The following is a 19,529-nucleotide window of genomic DNA, read 5'->3' as shown; positions in this document are numbered from 1 at the left end:
TGTGTGTGTGTGTGTGTGTGTGTGTGTGTGTGTGTGTGTGTCTGTGTCTGTGTGTGTGTGTGTGTGTGTGTGTGTGTGTCTGCAGGGGACGGCCAGGTGGACTTTGAGGAGTTCATGACGATACTGGGGCCCAAACTGCTGTCATCTGACAACAGAGAAGGATTCCTGGGCAACACCATTGACAACATCTTCTGGCAGGTGAAAGACAAAACTTTCTCCTCCTCCCAACGCTGGAGTTTCTCATCACTCACAATCCCCATCACTTATTAGTTACGTCCTTTACGCCTCCTCTTTCTAACTCTGCCTCACCTCTCACTGCGTATGCCAGCAGTCAGGTCAAGTCTTACATCCTTAAGCACAAACCCTATAGTGTCTGCAGGGACTCTCCAAAGGCACGCACCTACTTAAGTGGAAAAATGCACACACACACACACACACACACACACACACACACACACACAAACACTCTCAGGCCCCCCACACCGTTCTTCTGTTCTCTGACAAAAACAGAGACTTTTTTCTCCTTTCGACTCAGGGCCTCGAAGGAAAAGATACCTGCTGAGAATTAAAGTGTGTTTCTTTTTGTGAGTATGTGTGTATGTTTTTGGGGTTGGGTGTGTGTTTATCATCCACAGTGTTGCAGAGGGTATTTCCATAATAAAGATTTCAGGGATGTGCCCCAGTATGAGGAAAGTCTGAGCTTGTGTGCTTTCAAGTGTCCAAACTTGTCTCAGTGGTTAATAAGGCTGCAACTCATCTGCATGCTTTTGAACGTGCTTGCTTTGTTTTTGAAAATTGCTCCTGAAAGAAAATTTGCTGCTCTCAAAGTGCTTTTTTGCCTCTTAGGTAAGACATGCGACAATAATGAAAAGTGCAGGGTTTTGAGTGTGTGTTTGTGTGTGTAGAGGGAGGGGGGGGGGGGGGAGTGTTGAGTGTGAGGACGGCTGGTTGAGCAGACAGCTCTCAGGAAGCAGTTCTCTGCTTTCCTTGAGTCAAATGAGAGGAGAAACATTTAGAGGGTGACTCACTAAAATGAGGAGGTGTGTCTGTGTGTTTCAGGTTACAAACTCATACTGGGCCATATTTACATAGTTTTTTATCTTAGCTTTTTATTGTGCAATCACCTCAGAAAAGCAACAAAAAAACAACAACTATCTATGCCATTCACATGTTGGAAACTTAAGATCTTAACACCAACATAATTTCTTTCTGAATCGTGTGAAATGGAACACCTTTTATAAATGTGACACATTGCATCTGAAGGAGGGATGGAGCAAGACGGACTTCAGTGTGTCAGCCAGCAAGGCTGAAATAGATGAGAGAATAGAGAGACGAGATGGACAATATGTGAGGATGGGGAGGGTGGTGTTGGTGCAGGGGAGAAGGGGGGGGGGGGGTGCCCCACATAACGATACAGGAATATAAAGGAAAATCACAAAGGAGGAGCGTCGGAAAGAATGAAAGAAGAGGTATGAGTAGAGCCTGTGATTCATGAAGGTCGCAGACAGTGTTCGTCTCAGGATTGATTTAAAATATTCACGTCCCACAAAGAGGAAGACAGACTAAAGGAAAACAGGAAGAAGAGGGAGGAAAAATGAGAGGCGGAAGAAGAGAGAAGCAGGATAGGAGGGAGAGGGAGAAATGAAAGCAGAGCGAAAGAATATAGGAAGAGAGAGGAGGAGGGGATGAAATGGTGGGAGGAAGTGTGTCTCTGGGGACGGTGAGAGCAGCGTTTTGTGTGTGTATTTTGTTTGTCTATTTATATTTCACAGACCTCAGAGGGAGACAGGAAGAGAGGGAGTGTCATTAAAAAGAGAGCGATGGAGGAGGAGGAGGCCCATCATGGTGGGCCATAATGACTCAGTCCACAATGTTCAGATAATATCCCCTCACAGTGAGATGTATAATGATTGACTTCTTCGTATAGGGACTGGAGTTGGTAGTTTTTGAGTGTAATTACATTTTGTGTGTATTTGTGTGTGGAATACATTTTGTGACAAGGTGATTGTATCCTGTTGTTTGATTTAGTGTACAGGTGAAATATCTGAAAAACATTTTTGTTTTTCTCTAGCATGGTCTGAATAACAGCTGCTGGGGAGATTTAGATATCTGCTTTGAAAAAACTAGTTTGTGCTGACGGTAAATGAAAAAGTCAGCATCCTGCCTACCAAATGAAGCTACAGTGCCTACAGATGGAAAACAACAACTATCCTTTGAGCCAATATCTTTCTGCGGGTTAGGATTAGGGTATTGCTGACCTTTAGAAGTCTAACAAAGCACACTTCTGACCATCAGTGATGCTATGTGTGGTCAGAGCTCAACGCGAGAGCGCAGTGAAACACTATTCAACCTTACAAGTGCCCACTTTGAAAACGGTACGTGCTGTAGTGTTTTGTTGGCTATACGCTTGATTTTATGCAACTAAAGCTACTTGTTTAAAGGAGCAGTTCAACTTTTGATGCTGCGATATATGCTTTCACTAAAAGTGCTTGTTTTTGCCACTGACAATCTCAGATTCTTATTATGGAAACGACCCTAAAGAGAAATAAGACTATTTTCTTTATCTTTCACTTGATCCCGTCTGTTTGTTATTGTGTGTCTCGCTTGGAGAATTGTCATTCTAAAATCTGGCATTGCAACAAAATTGTCGAAATCAGCTGAATATTCATTGAAAAACTTTGAGATAACAAACTAGCTCCTGTTTCTGCACAAACTCTGACAACACAAGAGTCCTCTCTCCAACTGTCACTTACGTTTCCATCGTTGTCTTCGGGCATCAGGGCACATGACAATAACGAACAGGAAGTCAAAGGCAAAGAAAACTGTTTTATTTCTCTGTAGGGTCCTTTCTTAAATGTTGTCAGGAACTTCTAATAACAACCTGAGCCTGTCAGTGGCTGAAACAAACACTTTTAGTTGACGTTAATTGACGATGAGGATTTACCCCAAGAGTTTACATTGCATCCTGTTTAGCAGCTGCTGGCTGCAGCGTTTTCCCTCAACACTGGACCAATTTAAAAAATGACTGTCCCCAGGAGTCCCTTAGACACAAAGACATGGGTAAATAGGGTCCATGTTGAAAAACAGCGAAGTTACTCTTACGTATTGAACCGACCGACATCAGAGGGGTATTGATCCTCTCATCAAACAAAGCAAAACTAATTACTCCTTTCATGTTAGGGAAAGATTGTGGTCATGTATTGACTGACGGTAGTAGATGGGAAGCCATCGACTACCTGTCAGGGTGTAAAAGTTACAGACTTTGTACGGCCCACGATTCACCCAGACATTCTCTCCAAGATGTCTTCAGTAACATACACACCGTCGGTCTACTTTCACCTTTGTGAATCAGTCAGAAGAGCCTTTATTTGTGCGACTGAAAGAGTTCCCTCTCTGTGCTTTTAGTTTATGTTAGTGCATGTGAGCGTGCCCCACTGGTTAGCTCCCAAACGCTGCTCTGCGCTACTTTCATACGGCGTTTACAGCTGACAATGCTGCCCCTGGTTGGACATTATTAGCTGGTTGTTTGGACTGTTATAGCACTTGTAGCTATGAGCTGCCGGCTCACCGTCGATATGTTGAGAGCTGTTGAGAGGCAATCAAAATACGCCCAATCTCGGTTCCTAGGCACCTTCCAGTACTTCAAAAACCTACAATGTCATTTATTTTGGGTGAGGACAGTCTCTCCAAGCAGCCAATTACGTCCCTTTATCTACTCAGTGTGAAAATAGAATGACAGACTCTTTTAACTTGTGAACATCCAGTCTGCAGTCTTTTGTGTCAAAAGTCACATTACAAATGTAAAGTTAAAGTTTTATCAAGTTAGTTGCATGTTTTATTAGTTTCTTTTTGGTCGACTACCTGTCAGCATTGACGAAAACAGAAACTGAAGAGAAGGATGGAGGAAGCAGAACGAAATAGCCGGACAGTGACAGGCTTATCACTGACGTCTGCATCTGTTGAGGCAGTCTGCAGTGTTCATACTGACGACCGGTGATGCCAAATGTAGAGTGAAAAACATTATATAATAACTGCATTTGGTGGATGGTTTCATCCAAAGTGCGGTACCCTGAGTGCAATTATTTTAACGCTAGTATATAAACAATGACTGGGATAGGGCCTCTTTGGTTTTAGTGCCTCGAATGTGGAATATTTTTCATCACATTGAATTGTGACTGATTTTGTTTCTGTGGATCTTATTCATGTATTTGTGGTTGACTGTAGCCTCTGCTTACTTTGTTAAAAATAACTTATCTCACCTGCAATGTTATGCTAAGATCTGTCACCTATGTTTTGTATTCGTGCACATACAGTAAAAGACATGTGTGCATCTTTGTGTTTGCATTGTGAGACAGAAAGAAAAATAAGACAAAAGGAGTACAGAATAAAAGAAACAATGCTCGCAGGTTGTCACTCTGGGTGACTTTTTAGAGAAGGGTCAGAAGACAAAGCAGTTGGACGACTGGTGAAACAAGCTTGTTTTGTAGGAGGGCAGGAAGGATTAGACTGGAGGGACAGAGTGTAAGCTCCTGTTCTTGTGACTGATGTGTCTTGGCTCCTTCAGCATGTCACCGGTCACTGCTCGCGAAGGACGAAATCCTCATTCAGATTTAGGGGGGACCGAATGACTAAGTGAGAGAGAGTGGGACATTATCAACAGCTTATTATTATTATCTAGTTTTGTGATTACATTTTACCTGAACTAACACTTTCAATCTATCTATCACCTTAACGTTTTATCCAATCTCAACACTTCATTCGTGTATGTGATTATGTGGCGTAGCGTAGCGGTTAAAACCCGCCTCCTCTTGTCGAAGGTGCTTGGTAAACCCCACAGCTCCACCGAGAGGGTGGTTTCCTAGTAAACTTTGGGGTATGCCCGACACAGCTAAGATCCACAGTGAGGTTACACACTGGGGAAGATGTTCTGAAGTAGTCGAAAAAATAATAAATTCGGTGTAATCAAGACCTGTGGTGAGTCTGTGTCCATCGGGGAAAGCTTCTGTTGTGTGGTATTTATAGCCTCAGAGACCAAGGCACCGATTGGCAGAGAGTGCTCTCAAGGCACAACACATACTGAGTATTGTCTTCAAAATTCAAATATCCACCACTGCAGAGAGAAAAGAACAGAGTAGATGATAATGAAGAGCTTTTGATGCTGCTGCAGTGTTTGTTGCATTTAATCACTAATTCCTCTATTATTTGTTTGCAGTTGACTGTAGCCTCTGCTTTCTTTGTTAAAAATAACTTATCTCACCTGCACTTTCATACTAAGATATGTCCCCTATATGTTTTTGTATTTGTGTACATACAGTTTCCTTTAAGCTAAAGAACTGTTGTCCAAAGTGAGACAGAAGCTTCATTTGAACTGAACGTGCCAGCTAACCCTGACAGCACTGCTACGAGACAGAAAAACAAGACAAAAGGAGTACAGAATAAAAGAAACAATGCTCGCATGTTGTCACTGTGCGTGACTTTTTAGAGAAGGGTCAGAAGACAAAGCGGGTGGACGACTGGCGAAACAAGCTTGCTCTGTAGGACGGGAGGGACGGAGTGTAAGCACCTGTTCTTCTGATTGATGTGTCCTGGCTCCTTCAGTCACCGGCCACTGCTCGCCAAGGACGAAATCCTCATTCAGATTTCGGGGGGACCGAATGACTGAGTGAGTGAGAGACTAAGTGAGTAAATGAGTGAGAGACTGAGTGAGTGAGAGTTGGAAATTATTTCTTATTTTTCTAAAGCTTATTATTTTCTAGTTTTTTGCATTTTACTTTGTCTGATATCACTTTTAATTGTTGCTGCACAATCACCTGACCGTTATATCTTATCTCAATACCTCATTCATGTTTCTGATTATGTGGCTTGTAACTTAGCCTCTTCTGCTCGTAGCTGGAAACCCGGGTGTTTACAGTGACAGCTGATAACCAGCTTCATGAGACTGGTTGTCCAGGATGATTTAGGTTAATTTTAGTGAAGAAAGTATCCCAAAGAGCGTCCTCGGGACAACAGCTAGTGGTTGGCTGCCAGCCAAGTTCTACAAACTTGTTTTTCTCTCTGTGGCTGTGGATGTCCTTCAGAGACCAGATATCACTCTGTTGGTTGTAACAGGTAGCGGTTCCACTGTGGCCTTTTCCCCAGTCGACAGACAGACAGGAACATTGCACATTCTCCGTGCTCCTGCTCTGAGCTGTCATGTTGTCTGTCCTACGTCTGCAATCCAAAGAGTTGTTCCTCCTTTTCCCAGCATCCATACAACGCAGAGACAGCTTTGGCAAGAAGGTGAGCAGATCAGGCAGCTCAGGCAGCTCAGGCCCTCCAACTGCTGCTGCCGCTCCCTGTCTCTCTGCCCTGGAGGGCCACACAAGGTTGCATGAGTCAGAGCAGTTAAACATCCAATCAGTATTTTTGTTTCACCGTATAAATTCTAGGTATAATCACATATTCAATAGATGAAGGGTGACGGTGGCTAAGTGGAGCGCAGGGCCGTCTTTCAATCAGAGGATCGGCGGTTCGATCCCCGACACTGGCTCCGCTAGTCGCATGTCGATGTGTCCTTGAGCTTAACCCCAAAAATTGCTCCCGTAGCTGTGCCTACGGTGTGGTAGAATCTGAATTGTAAGTCGCTTTGGATAAAAGCATCTGCAGTAATGTAATGTAAACAAAGATTGAAAAAATGATCATTAAAATTGTAGGACCATTTTGAAGATTAATCTGAGATTCAGTTTTTGTCTATTAATAGTCCATGGACTAACGCAACAATTACATTTTGGATTTTGGCAAAGGTGCATATAATTTATGTATCAGACCACTTTTCTATCTTCATCTTCTGCTGTCACTTTTGCTTGTTTGCTGTTCAAAAAAGGCCTGCTTGTGAAAACAAGCCCTTTGAAAATGAAGAGAAAATGGTACTTTTAGTTCGATCCAAGTTTGCCAAATTGAGAATAATATTGATGTTAGGCTCTTTTGTTTTTTTGTTTTTCTATTTACTGTAGTTACCAAATGGAGTGTTCTGCATGTGACAGAGGGAAGAGTAAACAAAAACACGTTGCATCGAAACCAGAATGATTTAATGAGTGTGTCTGTTTTTGTACGAGTGAAATAATTTTTCTATTTACTGCAATGTCCCAGGTTTGCTGTTATCTTTTGTTTGTGACGTACATGAGTGTGCATCCACAGGCATGTTTTCATAATTACGGTGTAAATCACCTGAAAAAGCAGTATGAATGATTGCAATTAATACACATTTGCAGTGCCTTATGACTGCATATGCACACATCAGCAGACATGCAAAATACATAAGAAAAACAGACTCAGTATTCCAACGTTAATGCATGTATAAAATGTGTGTGTTAGCGTAGATGCTGCAATAGCATCAGTCACATCAGAACTGTGGAGTATTTCCAGTGGTTGAGCTGTTTTCTTCTGTTTCCGGTCGAATGCTTCACATTTCAACGGACAAATATAAGAGTGGTATCAATCTAATCATCTAACTCTCAGCAAGAGAGCTATGCAGCTCTGCAGCTTTCCCAAAATGTCAAACTATTCCTTTGAATTAAACTGCAAATCTGACCAAGCATTCAAGGTCAAGTTTCATTCATTTCGGTTAGTGCCAATATTGAGGTTTGTTGCCCAGTCCTATCAGCTGTTTGTCCTTTGTTAAACAACATCTGATGTTTTACCTACGGCGGTTGAGCATAAAAGATGCTGTTTTAAGGGTTTAGCGAGCATGAAAATACCGTTCCCTCTTGAAATGAACATCTCATCACCATCACAACTCTTTTACGTCTCTACCACAATTTGTCTAGTTCTGTTTTCTCCATCTGTGTCTCCCACTACTTCTTTTGCCTCATTTGCTCTGACTACACCATACTTTCCTATTTTCATCTCACAGTACGTATCTCTGTCTTTCTCTCTCGTTATATACACCCATTTCTTCCTCTTTGCTTCGCCTGCCTCAGTATGTCCATCTGTTGTGCTAAACCAAGCGACTGATTGTATTTGAGACTGTCACTGAGGTAAATAATCTTGACATAGATACTGATGGGTTTGAGGATGGTGTGTTCAACAGTGTCTATGGGTTTTAGAGGGTATCAGCTGTGGGGGGGGGGGGGGGGGGCAGGAAGGACGTGGTGTTTTGGAAAGGCAGACAGGAAATAGGACAGAGGCTAAGATTCATACTTCGAGTCAGGAATTGGTCAGAGCCCATTAATCATTTTAAACACAGACGTGAACACACAACTGAGAATACAACCACTTAAAGGGGCATACATGTGCCTGTCTGTCCTTTGCCACTGATGCATCCATTAAACCAATTGGGCTTGCATACATTTATTTTCCTTTATTAATACACACACACACACACACACACACACACACACACACACACACACTGGTTTGCATACTGATTCAGGCACCCAAAAATAGCGTCAGTGATGCTAGGCATCATGCTGCCGTTACATTACAACTGACACCTTTCCAATGTTCATACTGTGCCTATAAGTTACAAATTTAGGCAATAAAACACAAACTCATACATGCCATAAATTTGTGCAGCTTATACATTTCACACCTCATTCTTATCTTCTGTATTTATCTGCCCTCATAAAGCCAGTTTGTGGATGACTGTGTCTCTGCATTGATCGCCTTTTCCCCCTGCAGTTTGACATGCAGCAGATGTCTCTGGATGAGCTGAAGCAGGTGCTGTTCCACGCCTTCCGGGACCACCTGACAATGAAGGACATAGAGAACATCATCATCACCGAGGAGGAGAGCCTCAATGAAAACTACTGCCCTGAGTATGAGGGAGGTGAGGAAGCTGTTCTCGTGGAAACTTTGCTTTTATAAATATACAGGTATATCAGGTATATACTTGGAGTTTGCATTAACTAAAAATGATGTCCATGGGGGAGATATGACTACTTATTGGTTCGGGCAAAATTAAGCAAAATACCCTCCCTACAAGACATCGGCCAACATAGTCACAGCTAGTCTGGCCCTGCAATGTTCAAACATTCAACTATAAGCACCTCTAAAGCTCACTAGTGTTATCTCTCGTTTGTTCAATCAGGACACAAACAGAATTGTAGTTACCACAAGTTGTAACTACTTGTTGGTGACCAGGAGATCCAACAGAGGCAGAGGGAAATAGTGAAGAAAAAATATTGTGGAGTGTGACGGCAAGAAGAAAGGTTAAGAAAAGTAAGATCGCACAGCAACAGTATGGAAACTTGTTCTGAAGTTTTTGTTCAGTAAGAATAAAGTGGAAAAAACACTTCTTAACTAACACACTTTTAAATTACTTTCTAAGTCATGCTTGGAAATATTCAAGGTGAAATTCTTCATTTTTAATCTGCTGTTCTATCAACATGAATTCCATCACAGAGGGTTTCATCTGTAACGGGGCGATCCTGAAAGCGAGGTCAAGAATGCTGAGGCATATTGAAAAAAACAGATGTGATATTTAAATGATAAACTATATTAGTCTCAAGGTAATGCATTTTTTGTTGTGTTTTAAAGCCAGTGTTTGAGAGACAAAGTGAAACACAAAAGGCATTTTTCTTCAGATGTAAGACCAAGTTATGCTGCTTTGGGGAGAGGAGAGGCAAAAGCCTAAATCTGACCCTGTGTCAGTTATGGTGCAGAGCAAGAAATTGCCTTTCTGCTGTGAAACATCCACAAGTTAAACTAGTACAAAAGTAAAGACGAATCAAACACGCTAGAAAACCAGGAAAGTCTTAATGAATCCATTGGGTAGTGGCCTACAGTCTCAAGGAAACCTAAAAAGAGACAGCTGGGAGGAAATGGTGAAACTTAGCAGAGAAGGGACAGTGAAGGAGGAGATAAGAGGCTAAAGAAGGAATCAGGGAACTGCTGGCTTGGCATTCTCTTTCACAAAGTTTTTGGGGTTGAGGGAAGGAGTTAGTGAGAGGAAACTGTAGAAAGGCGTTGAAAGAGGAGGAGTAGGAAGCTGGAGAGTAAAGAAGGGATGAAGAGGTAAAGAGCCTCTCTTGTAAGGCACAATTGAATTACTCCCTATTTAACCCTCTTCATCCTCAGGTTCCCTCTTTCATGCGTGCTTCCTTTCCATCTTCTTCCTGTCCGTCGGGACTTCAACGGATTCCACAGTCCCTCTCAGATCCACGACTCAGAGCTCTGAGTTGATTTATTGATGCAGCATGTGATATAACAAACTGAGACAAGGAGGCTGACAGGGAGGACACTTTTGGTGCTTGCTCTTGCTGTTGGACGGCACATCTTCCTCTGCTCCTCTTCCTTTTTCTATTTGTCTTCGGGGGGACTCCTCTTGTCTTTGTTTCTGCTGCTTCATAGAAAGTATTAGAACAAGTTTGTGCCCTTCATTTTTTCGGCGTTTTTACATTGGAGATATTTCCACTGATGATTTGGGTCACAAATAAGTTGCAAAACCTTAACTGAAAGGTCCAGTTACCCGCTTTTTCAAAGCTTTTGACTGCATGTACTGTATGTAGGAGTCATCATGTTAGCTTCGGTAGCTGTTCGTACTGTGTGTGGGTGGGAGATCATGACCCCTGTTAAAGGATGGTCATTGATGTGAAATGTATCTGGCTCTATCCAAAGAATCTGCCTATCAGCTCTTTTTAACGTACACAACTTAATATGTAATAACTTGTGTATTTAATCTATACAAAAACCAAAGTGTAAAAACTACAACGTACAGCTGGTTATGTGCTGGACTATTTCTACTGACTTCGTGGAGTCATTGTTGTTGTTTTTTAAGAAATTAAATGAGTGAAATATAACGTGTTACCAGGCTAGCTCTTTCCCTTTGCTCCCAGTCTTTATGCTAAGCTAAGCTAACTGTCTCCTGGCTCTTTCTCCATGTGGTATCGCCCTTGCACTCTAACTTCCATCAAAAAGCAAAAAGTGTATGTCCTTTAAGGTTGTATTTTATATTTATTTTGTATTATTACATTGTAGTCAATAAACTAATCAATTAATTAACTAATCACCATCACATGAGAGGCACAAACTGGGGATAAAGAATAACAACCATACTCCTGTCTATTATTTATTTTCTCTTTTCTTTCACTCCCCTCAGTCCATCCTAAGAAGAAGAATCGACAGACGTGTGTCAGGAAAAGCCTGATCTGCGCCTTCGCTATGGCATTCATCATCAGTGTCATGCTCATCGCGGCCAATCAGATGCTGCGGAACGGCATGGAGTAACCAATTGCACTGTGAGCATGGGGAGTGGACAGAACAGCCATGACCTCACATCGTGTCTTTGCAGCCAAAGCAGGACCAGCCACAACCCGAGCACTTCTCTAAACAGTCAGTTGAGTTTTTTTAAGTTTAATTTGAACTTACCTTATAGAAGCAGACAACGTGGGTGAAATGAAGAGAAGTGAAGGTTTATTTGTTTTGCATTGAAGATGTCATCATGTAGAGTTACTGGACTCACTGGTCACAAGGAACCTGAACTGGAAAATAATTCTGTTTGTATAAAAACTGTGAGAATAAATTGAGGGTATTATTTTGACCGCCCTTTAAACTTGATTTTCTAATTACAAAAATGTTTATAAGGTGCTTTGAGTCATTCCTAATTTGGAAATCAAACAGTGGTTATTATGGACAACTGCATATTTACCCTAGAGAAGTAGCGTTAAATGTGAGTGAATGTGGGCGCTGAATGTTGGGCACAGTATTTAGATGCATAGTAAATCCCTCACATCTCATATAGTGATGTTTTAACATCACTCCTTCTGTGAAACATCGACATACTCGACTCAGTCCACTAATCTTGGGGCACATGAAGTCTTTATGTGTATCTGCAAGGAGCACAACTCAATACTCAGTGAGGAACCAGTTAAGAATCATCACTGTCCGCCTGTCTTAAGTCTTGGCATTGATTGATTGATTGATTGAGTGATTGATTGAATGATCCCTTGACATTTGTGTGGGTGTGTAAGGCAGTACATAATGTCAGCTCAGGCTGTCTGAGAGGTTAAAATTGTATGAAGGCGGAGCTATGGTTTTGGTTATTAGTAAGACCAGATATAGATATATTTCACCTCAGCATCTCATTGTAATACTGCCCAACTGTGGTAAAATAGGCCGCACAAAAAGCATGCCAGTATATATACTGCCATATCAAACAATACTCTAACTCCCATGGATTTCACTGTATGTACTACATAAAGTAGTAGCCTACTGTTTGTGTGTAAAGTATTTTTTTTCTCAAGCAGAGTGTATGAAGGGTAGAAACTAGTGAGATAATTCAGGGATATACAGTAGAGCTTTGACATGCTGTGCGAGCAGCTGTTTTCTTAGAAAAGGTTGCAGTCTAGTGGTTAAAATGAGATCTGCATCCAAACGCTTCAACAGCCACGTTTACAAGGTGTTCAGAAGGGAGGAACAACGCCACTGAATTTGAGCTTTTGACATGTGCTGCGTCAGTGTCACTGGAGCAGTTTGGTCTGTGTAGGTGAACATTCACTATTTTTAATGGCAAATCTACAAATAGTTTCCCCCACAACCCAAATTGTGTCATCGTACCAGTGTGCAGCTCAGGATTGGATGAGAGAGTAGAAGTGACCGCTGCAGTAGCTGTGGTAGTTTCTGGCGTCATAGCTACGTATGTGTTATGGTTTAGACCTGATAGCACTACAATTTTATAAACCATACTGTGGTGAAAATGTTTGGAAAAGACCTTGTAGGAGTTTACAATCATGTTCCTCTTCTTTTATTATGGATAATAATAACACCCTTTCCCAATGTTGAACATCCTAATGACACCTGGGAGACAGAGAAACATCGTTGTTTATCTATGTTGGAATAGTATTGTAATTATATGTTCATATTCTGGTATTGTTTTCCAAACATTTCTTGTCATTCAAAGCTAAGATTACGATTAAGTTTTTATGAAACACATTTAAAGAGTCAGTGGAACACCGTTCATTACGGTGAGCATCAGTTCTATGATCTTATATGTGATTATTTTGCGATATTAATAGATATGGTAAACATATTTTCACTAATGTTGTGACAATTCATTTGACCACATCACCCGGCCCTATGTTGATGCCATCTTTGAAATACACTGTTCGTTCATACGGATTGCAACATTATGTGTCATAACAGCGACATATGTGGATTCCTAAATTGCACGGTGCTCCCGTTGGACCTGATTGGATCAGAGACTGGTTTGGACTTATTACTACCTTTGAAGCCATTATTTGTTCTGATGAAAACCAGACGAGATATTTCAATCACACTAATGTGCAGCCATGTGAGTTTATACGCTGTCCGGGTAAGACGAAATATAAAGGGGAGAGGGCTTTCTCTTGAAATAAAAAATAGCTTTGTAAGATCAAGTATCACAGCAAAAATGTATTATACTGTAAATCAGTATGCATGTTGTTGTTTCGATTTTCACGTCTTTGAAAGACAGGGAAATCCATTTAATCTTTCTTTGTGGTGGCACTGCCTTGGTTTAAATGTAAGTATGTACTACTCCCACATATTTGACTTTCCAGTTTATACTGTAACAGCCATTTTTTTTTCTAATTTCTACCAGCTACTAATCAAATCAGAGTGCAGGAGAGGGCATTTCCATAAATATGCAAATACAAGGTCACATCATTATCGACATCGTCTATGTTTCACGTCTTCTAGGTTAGAGTCTGTAGGCCTCACTGTGGTTGGTTAAAACTGACATTGGATACAATATATTGTGTGTTTTAGTCACATTAGGTTTTTATTGAATGTTTTCACTGCCTCATAGTCCTGTATAAACTGTTGTATAATGTTTGCTTCACTAATCTTTGTGAGTCAGTTTATGTCTTTGATATTCTCAGCACATTGGCATTTGACCAGTGGACCATGTTTTCACCTTTGTCTATTAACTTCATGGTCCTTTTGAAACCAGCATAGACCACTTTATCTTTACAATTCTCTAATAATTGTGCCATTCAGACATCCTTGCATGACTATGTAAGGGAACTTATTTGAAAGACCTTTTATCAACACTTTTGAAGTTTACATTATGATACTGTACATCTGTAACAGGACGGAATCAGTTCATGATTTTCATGTTTTTGAAAGTTGCTTTGGAGATTTTGTTTTTACCAAAACATGTTTTTACCTTGTAGATTGTATGGAGATAAAATTAAACACAGATATGTAATACAACCGTGGCATGCTGCCTAGAAAAGGAGAAAGAAAACAGCAATAGTCGCCAACCGAATGGATATTTAAAAATGCAAATAACAAGTTTAATCTGTTTAATCTAAAAAAAATATATCCATATATGTTTATGCAATAAAACCTTGTTTTGATAGAAATATAAAGCATCTGTATTTATTTGTGAGAGATGTTTGTGCCTTGGGATTCTGCAATTCTGTACCTAATAACCAAACAATAATACCCAGTACTATAAAAAGATAAAACATTATTACATAAGACTCCAACGTTCATATAACTTTTGGCTTTCAATAAGCTGGTGAGCAGGGACATTTTTACTGACTGTTCCAAATTATAAAACTCAGTATTAGGTAGGCTTGTTGCTTCACTTGTCACTTGTTATCAAACTCGCTGGTGCCATTTTGAATACTAACCCTAAAAATAGGATGACAACACAGCATGGTTTTCACTGAGCGCCCTTTACTGCAGTCTCCCCATGCAGGTACCAGAGCGTACATAAAGGAGCTGTGAGTCAGAGGAGCAGCCTCTTCAAGTGCAGAAAGCTCTCATATCACCTTTTATATGCACGTCATGTTGCACTACAAACATAACTGCTTTGAGTGGGTTAACCTTGGCATTTGTGAAAGACATGCGCACAAAGGTTACCCCTCCACCACTGAGGTGTGCATCTTAAAAATGCTATGTAGCTGGGTGCCATATGTGACGGCTCGAGATCAATTTGGTCATTTTTTTCGACATGTGTTAGAAAAGGGCATCCTATGGAGCAGTGCACACATCAGCCCTTATTCTAAATCATGATAATTAGGGAGCATTGGTCAAACACAAGTGAGAATAGCCTCAAAGCAGATGCCCTCAAACCCCATTAACTGCCAGATAATGAACCAAAACATTCCATTAAGTGGACAAACAAGGCATTATGCTAAGTTCAATGGCCCAGGCAGACATTAACAGCTTGCCTTACTTGCAAATCCTTTAGTCTGGTTTTATCTTTGTGGGTAAAATGAGGGTGTTGGCTTTTATAAAGTGATTCCAACTTGCTCAATTAATGTTTGATCTAGGAAAGGGACACCCATAAAAAATAAGCTTTACATTATCTGTCTATCTTCATTGCGCTGCTTTTATCTCATAATTCATGTTGGCAAATTGTGCATGCAGTTATCAGGAGAGTCATTGATGACATCAGTGATTCATTACAAGTAATCATGCATGAAGGACCAGCTGAGAAGAGTTGCCAGATCGTCTCAACTGTCGTGGTAACTGGTGGAAATTTTCCTCTTAACAGAATATAAAACATGAATTCACTGAGAGCAACTGTCTTTCTGAGTTTTATTCTGTTAAGAGGAAGATTTACACCACAACTTGACTTTTTGTCGGCAGCATCCCAAGAGAACTACAACTGGTAGTTGCTTTACTCTTGCCTTGCCATGTCTAGATTTGGATCATAAAGACACTGTGTACATTTTCTGCAATTTGCCCATTCGTTTTGAGATCATCAGACTATGTGGTGTTTGTTAAACCCCACAGCACTGAGAAGATGTGTTTAAGGACACCTACTCGGGGGGAAAATATCTGTCTTTATCTGAACTTCATTAAGTAGCTCTCGCTCTTCAACAGACCGGCTGGGTGGGAGGGCCGCATTTGCAAATGTGGATCTTATTTATTGCAATAAAACTCCAAACGGCAGATGCTCTCTTTAAATTCATGTTTTAATTATATTAAGAGGAAAATTTGCACCATAGTAACTAAAGTAAAAAGAAAAGAATCCAATAAAGAAGTCACGCTAATACCGGTATGCAAAAAAATCTCTTTAATATGAGGTATTCATTGCATGTTTGTTGCTCACATGAACCTCTCGAACAAAGAGTTGATATAACACGGATGCATGCACAGACAGCATGAATGTAAAATACTGTACTTTCTCCCAGCACTTAGAAACTGATCAAACCAACAAACAGCATCCAGTTCAATGATGTACATATAGAAAAACACCTCCGAAGGAAAAAACTGCTTATTCTGTCTTGTCAGTTAGTGGTAAATAATTTATATGAAACACTTAATTAGACTTCAAGGGGGAAAAAAAGGTAATTTACAAAGGTAATACTGTTTATCCATTGAGTATAATATGGCTTACAAATACCATAAAACACAATAAAATTCTTGTTTCCAAAAGTTTAAAAGGCTCCGCAGCTTAAACACCTAAAAAGGATAAAGGCACAAGTGTAACAATGTTTTTTTTAAATCCAACAAAGCATAAGACTCACTTGATGAATTAATACTTATCTGCAATACCTGCCTGCTGTGTTGTGGTGTGACTGATGATGCCAGTTATTTAACAAAAAAGAACAGCTGAGAGGATGTAAAGCGTCAAAACTGTGATAAAAATGTGTGTTTGTACAGTAAAACAGCATTTTTAATACCTTTATGTCTCCTTGTACCTTAAGACAAACTATAACTCTAGTCAAATGTTATTTGCGCTCTTGCGTGTAGCTGCTAGATTTTTGAGGATTCAAGTTGTGTTTCATAAAACTCAATGAATGAGAGAGGTTGGTATGGATTGATAAGATCAAGTTATTGCACCCTGATCCATGACAGACTTTGGCACAGTCTCCTCAAAAGATGATAGTCAAAAGGTGATGGGAGAGGACAATGAGACAAGAGGTTGCTGGAACATGTGTAATTAGGGACAGAGGTAGGAATACGATGGTAGACAGAGAGGACAATGGGAAGTGACGGAAACAAAGAAGAAAAGTCGTGTTCAGAACTCCGTGTGTAGGTGACTGTAGTCTCGGCTGCCTGCCAGGTTCTCGCTGGGCTTCATAAAGATGCCCTCCATGGCCTTCCACAGGCTGTGCTGGCTGGGGGTCGACATGGCGTGAACTTCCCTCTGACCGTGTATCGGCCGTCCGTACTGCTCCCCTGTCACTGACAGTAGTGCATCAGTGGACTTGTGACGGAAGCGGACGGCCTCCTCGCGCTTCCATACGGATCCCCCACACTGAACCGTCCACTCGTCCAGGTGGTCCCCTTCCCCTTCGTCGCCAAATGCACTCACTTCCTGTGGACAAGAGAGAAAGAGATTAGAAGAAATAGAGGAGAGGATGGTGCACCTTGCTTTTGTGACATTTTACAGTCTCTTAACTTTCCAGACAAAACTTGTTTTTATTTCAATTTTCAGCTATCAGAAGACTTCCATTTTTGTACAATAGGAACAGCTTTCACAGATGCCAATATTTACCAAGCTAGATATCCAAACACAGTAAACATAAAGACATGTTTGGTTTTGTCTCTGGCTTCTTGTTTCTTCCCCAAACGTACAGTTACATCCACCCTTTAGTCTCCAGTGAAGGGTGTACTAATACTACTGATACTAATGTATAGTGGATGAGGGAGGCCAGACAGCCTACGTTGTATACGTCGTGTGTATGTGGATGAAATCTTCTGTTGTGGAATGTGAAAAACGTCATTTGGTACATGTTCTGGAAACCAGGTTGAGAAACTGCTTACAAATAAAACAACCAGACAAGAATGTCTATTTTCTTCCCATACCCATCTGTAAAGGAACTCCATCACATTGATGCAACAATCCTGAAAATCCCAAAGTGACATAAAGGCGACCTGTTTATTGATTTACAACATATTAGACGGATAGCTCTTAGTCACCAGTCGGGCTCAGATCAGCCGCACAAGCTGGATGTTAAGAGAATAACTACCATGGTGTAAACAGTATACAAAAATGTCTGACAGTTGACAGATTTTCTATAATCGCATGGTACACCTCTTCCAACCCTGTTACACTTGAACGACAGTGTTTTCACACTTCCTCAGCATTGGAGAGGGTTTTTGTTGACCCGAGGCTGTTTTCCCAGAGAGTCTGGTGAATTTCCTGAAGTGTAAAAAGCTGCTGTCAACTCAGTTCCCCTTCAAAATGTTGGTCTTCACTAAATGTGAGCATCAACATCTTGTTATTTTACATAGATTACTGCATATCAGTAATGTCCAACTTTTTGAATTATGCTGGAAATGTCAAACTATCTTTAAGACATTAACATAACTTCCCAATCTCTACAGGCGTCTATGTGGATGATGCTTCACAGAACATGACACCTCTTCTCTCTCCCTTGTACTCCTCACACCACCCACCTGGTTAGAGGACAGCGGGGAGGCGAAGTAGTGGCTGTGCAGGTTACGGCCTGTGTTGACATGGGTGAGACGGATATTCTGCCCGCATTTGACCGGGGTGCCACGATGGCACATGGTGTCCCTTGTCCCACGGACACTCCAGTAGCTGTTACTGTCTTCCACTGTAGTCACCCCTGTTACAGACTGCTGACCGCTACCTGCCTCACACACACACACACACACACACACACTCACACATAAGTTCACGCAGTGAGCAGAAGACCAAACTAGGATTTTGACACAAAAAAAAAATATATATATAAATATAGGGTAATTAAGGAAGCTTTTTCATGGTATGAAGGTCTGTAAAGTCACAGTTGAATTGGTGATTGTTGTTTTGGGTTTGACTTTGAACCCAAGGGCTCATGTTGGTAAACAGATCGTGGTTAACTTTGAGGGCTACAACATTTCTATATTTGCTGAAAGTTTGGACTTTTTATGATTTTGAGGTGCTGCTTAAAATAAAAAGAGAATGTTTTTTTTAGGGAAAATCCAAACGTTAATCTTGTTCATATATACTGACTTCATGTTCATCACTTCAGTAAATATTTGCTTTTTAAATATCCCCGAAAAGAGGCTATGTCACCAATATTTAATGTGTACCACTCTTTGACAGTCTGGTTACACATAATGGTGACAGCCTTCATTATATGTCAAACACTGTTAACCTTTGTACATAGAAATCAGTCATTACAATTACAGAGGTGGGCAACGGTGAATTAAGTTAATGTATATGAAAAACACAAATTATGTTTATTAATGCGTAATAATCGTTTTCTGAGAGGAAACTCACCGGAGCCGTAGCGTACGTCGTGCGAGTGTAGTCTCACATTGTGCTTTGTATTTAACAGTTTAAGGACGGATCCGCATGTCACAAAACCCAGTTCCGTACCAAGTGACAGTCCAAATATACAGGTTAGCAATAATAAAAGGGTTGGTAGAGAGTGTGGAAGACCAGCATATTCTAAATAACCCATTCCTATTAAATCCAAATACAGCCGCCGATGACTGTTAAAGATATGTATTATTTTTCGCAACGTCATTAAAGAGGTACTGTATGCCAAGGGGGAGCTCGTGAAACAGCGCCCCCTTGTGACTCGGAGTGCTCATTGCATAGACCTCTCGAGGTGTTTCAGTTTATTTGGGGGTTTATTTGGCGTCATTGTGAT

General features: G+C 40.8%; 2 protein-coding genes across 3 annotated transcripts in view; one reads left to right on the top strand and one right to left on the bottom strand.

Annotated features, from left to right (window-relative positions):
* caln2 (calneuron 2) overlaps nucleotides 1-14,321 on the top strand; it is a 25,130-nt gene extending 10,809 nt beyond the window's left edge. For both annotated transcript variants that reach the window (XM_031857215.1, XM_031857214.1), the window contains exons 4-6: nucleotides 86-198; nucleotides 8,659-8,806; nucleotides 11,078-14,321. In XM_031857215.1, coding sequence (XP_031713075.1) covers nucleotides 86-198; nucleotides 8,659-8,806; nucleotides 11,078-11,205 — 389 coding nt within the window. In that variant the 3' untranslated portion in view covers nucleotides 11,206-14,321. The remainder of the gene's footprint in view (nucleotides 1-85; nucleotides 199-8,658; nucleotides 8,807-11,077) is intronic.
* A 1,652-nt stretch (nucleotides 14,322-15,973) lies between these two features.
* sdf2 (stromal cell-derived factor 2) lies at nucleotides 15,974-19,388 on the bottom strand. Its single transcript, XM_031857217.1, has 3 exons — nucleotides 19,154-19,388; nucleotides 18,322-18,518; nucleotides 15,974-17,236 (listed from the first exon to the last, which is right to left on the bottom strand). The coding sequence occupies exons 1-3, from the start codon at nucleotides 19,335-19,337 to the stop codon at nucleotides 16,937-16,939; spliced, it is 681 nt and encodes a 226-aa protein (XP_031713077.1). The 5' UTR covers nucleotides 19,338-19,388; the 3' UTR covers nucleotides 15,974-16,936.
* Between the last annotated feature and the right edge of the window lie 141 nt (nucleotides 19,389-19,529).

Source organism: Anarrhichthys ocellatus, unplaced genomic scaffold (assembly GCF_004355925.1).
Source record: "Anarrhichthys ocellatus isolate YVR2014 unplaced genomic scaffold, GSC_Weel_1.0 scaffold18, whole genome shotgun sequence".
Classification (NCBI taxonomy): Eukaryota; Metazoa; Chordata; class Actinopteri; order Perciformes; family Anarhichadidae; genus Anarrhichthys; species Anarrhichthys ocellatus.
Note: the sequence above shows the minus strand (reverse complement) of the source record. Positions and strands in the feature narration are given on the sequence as shown.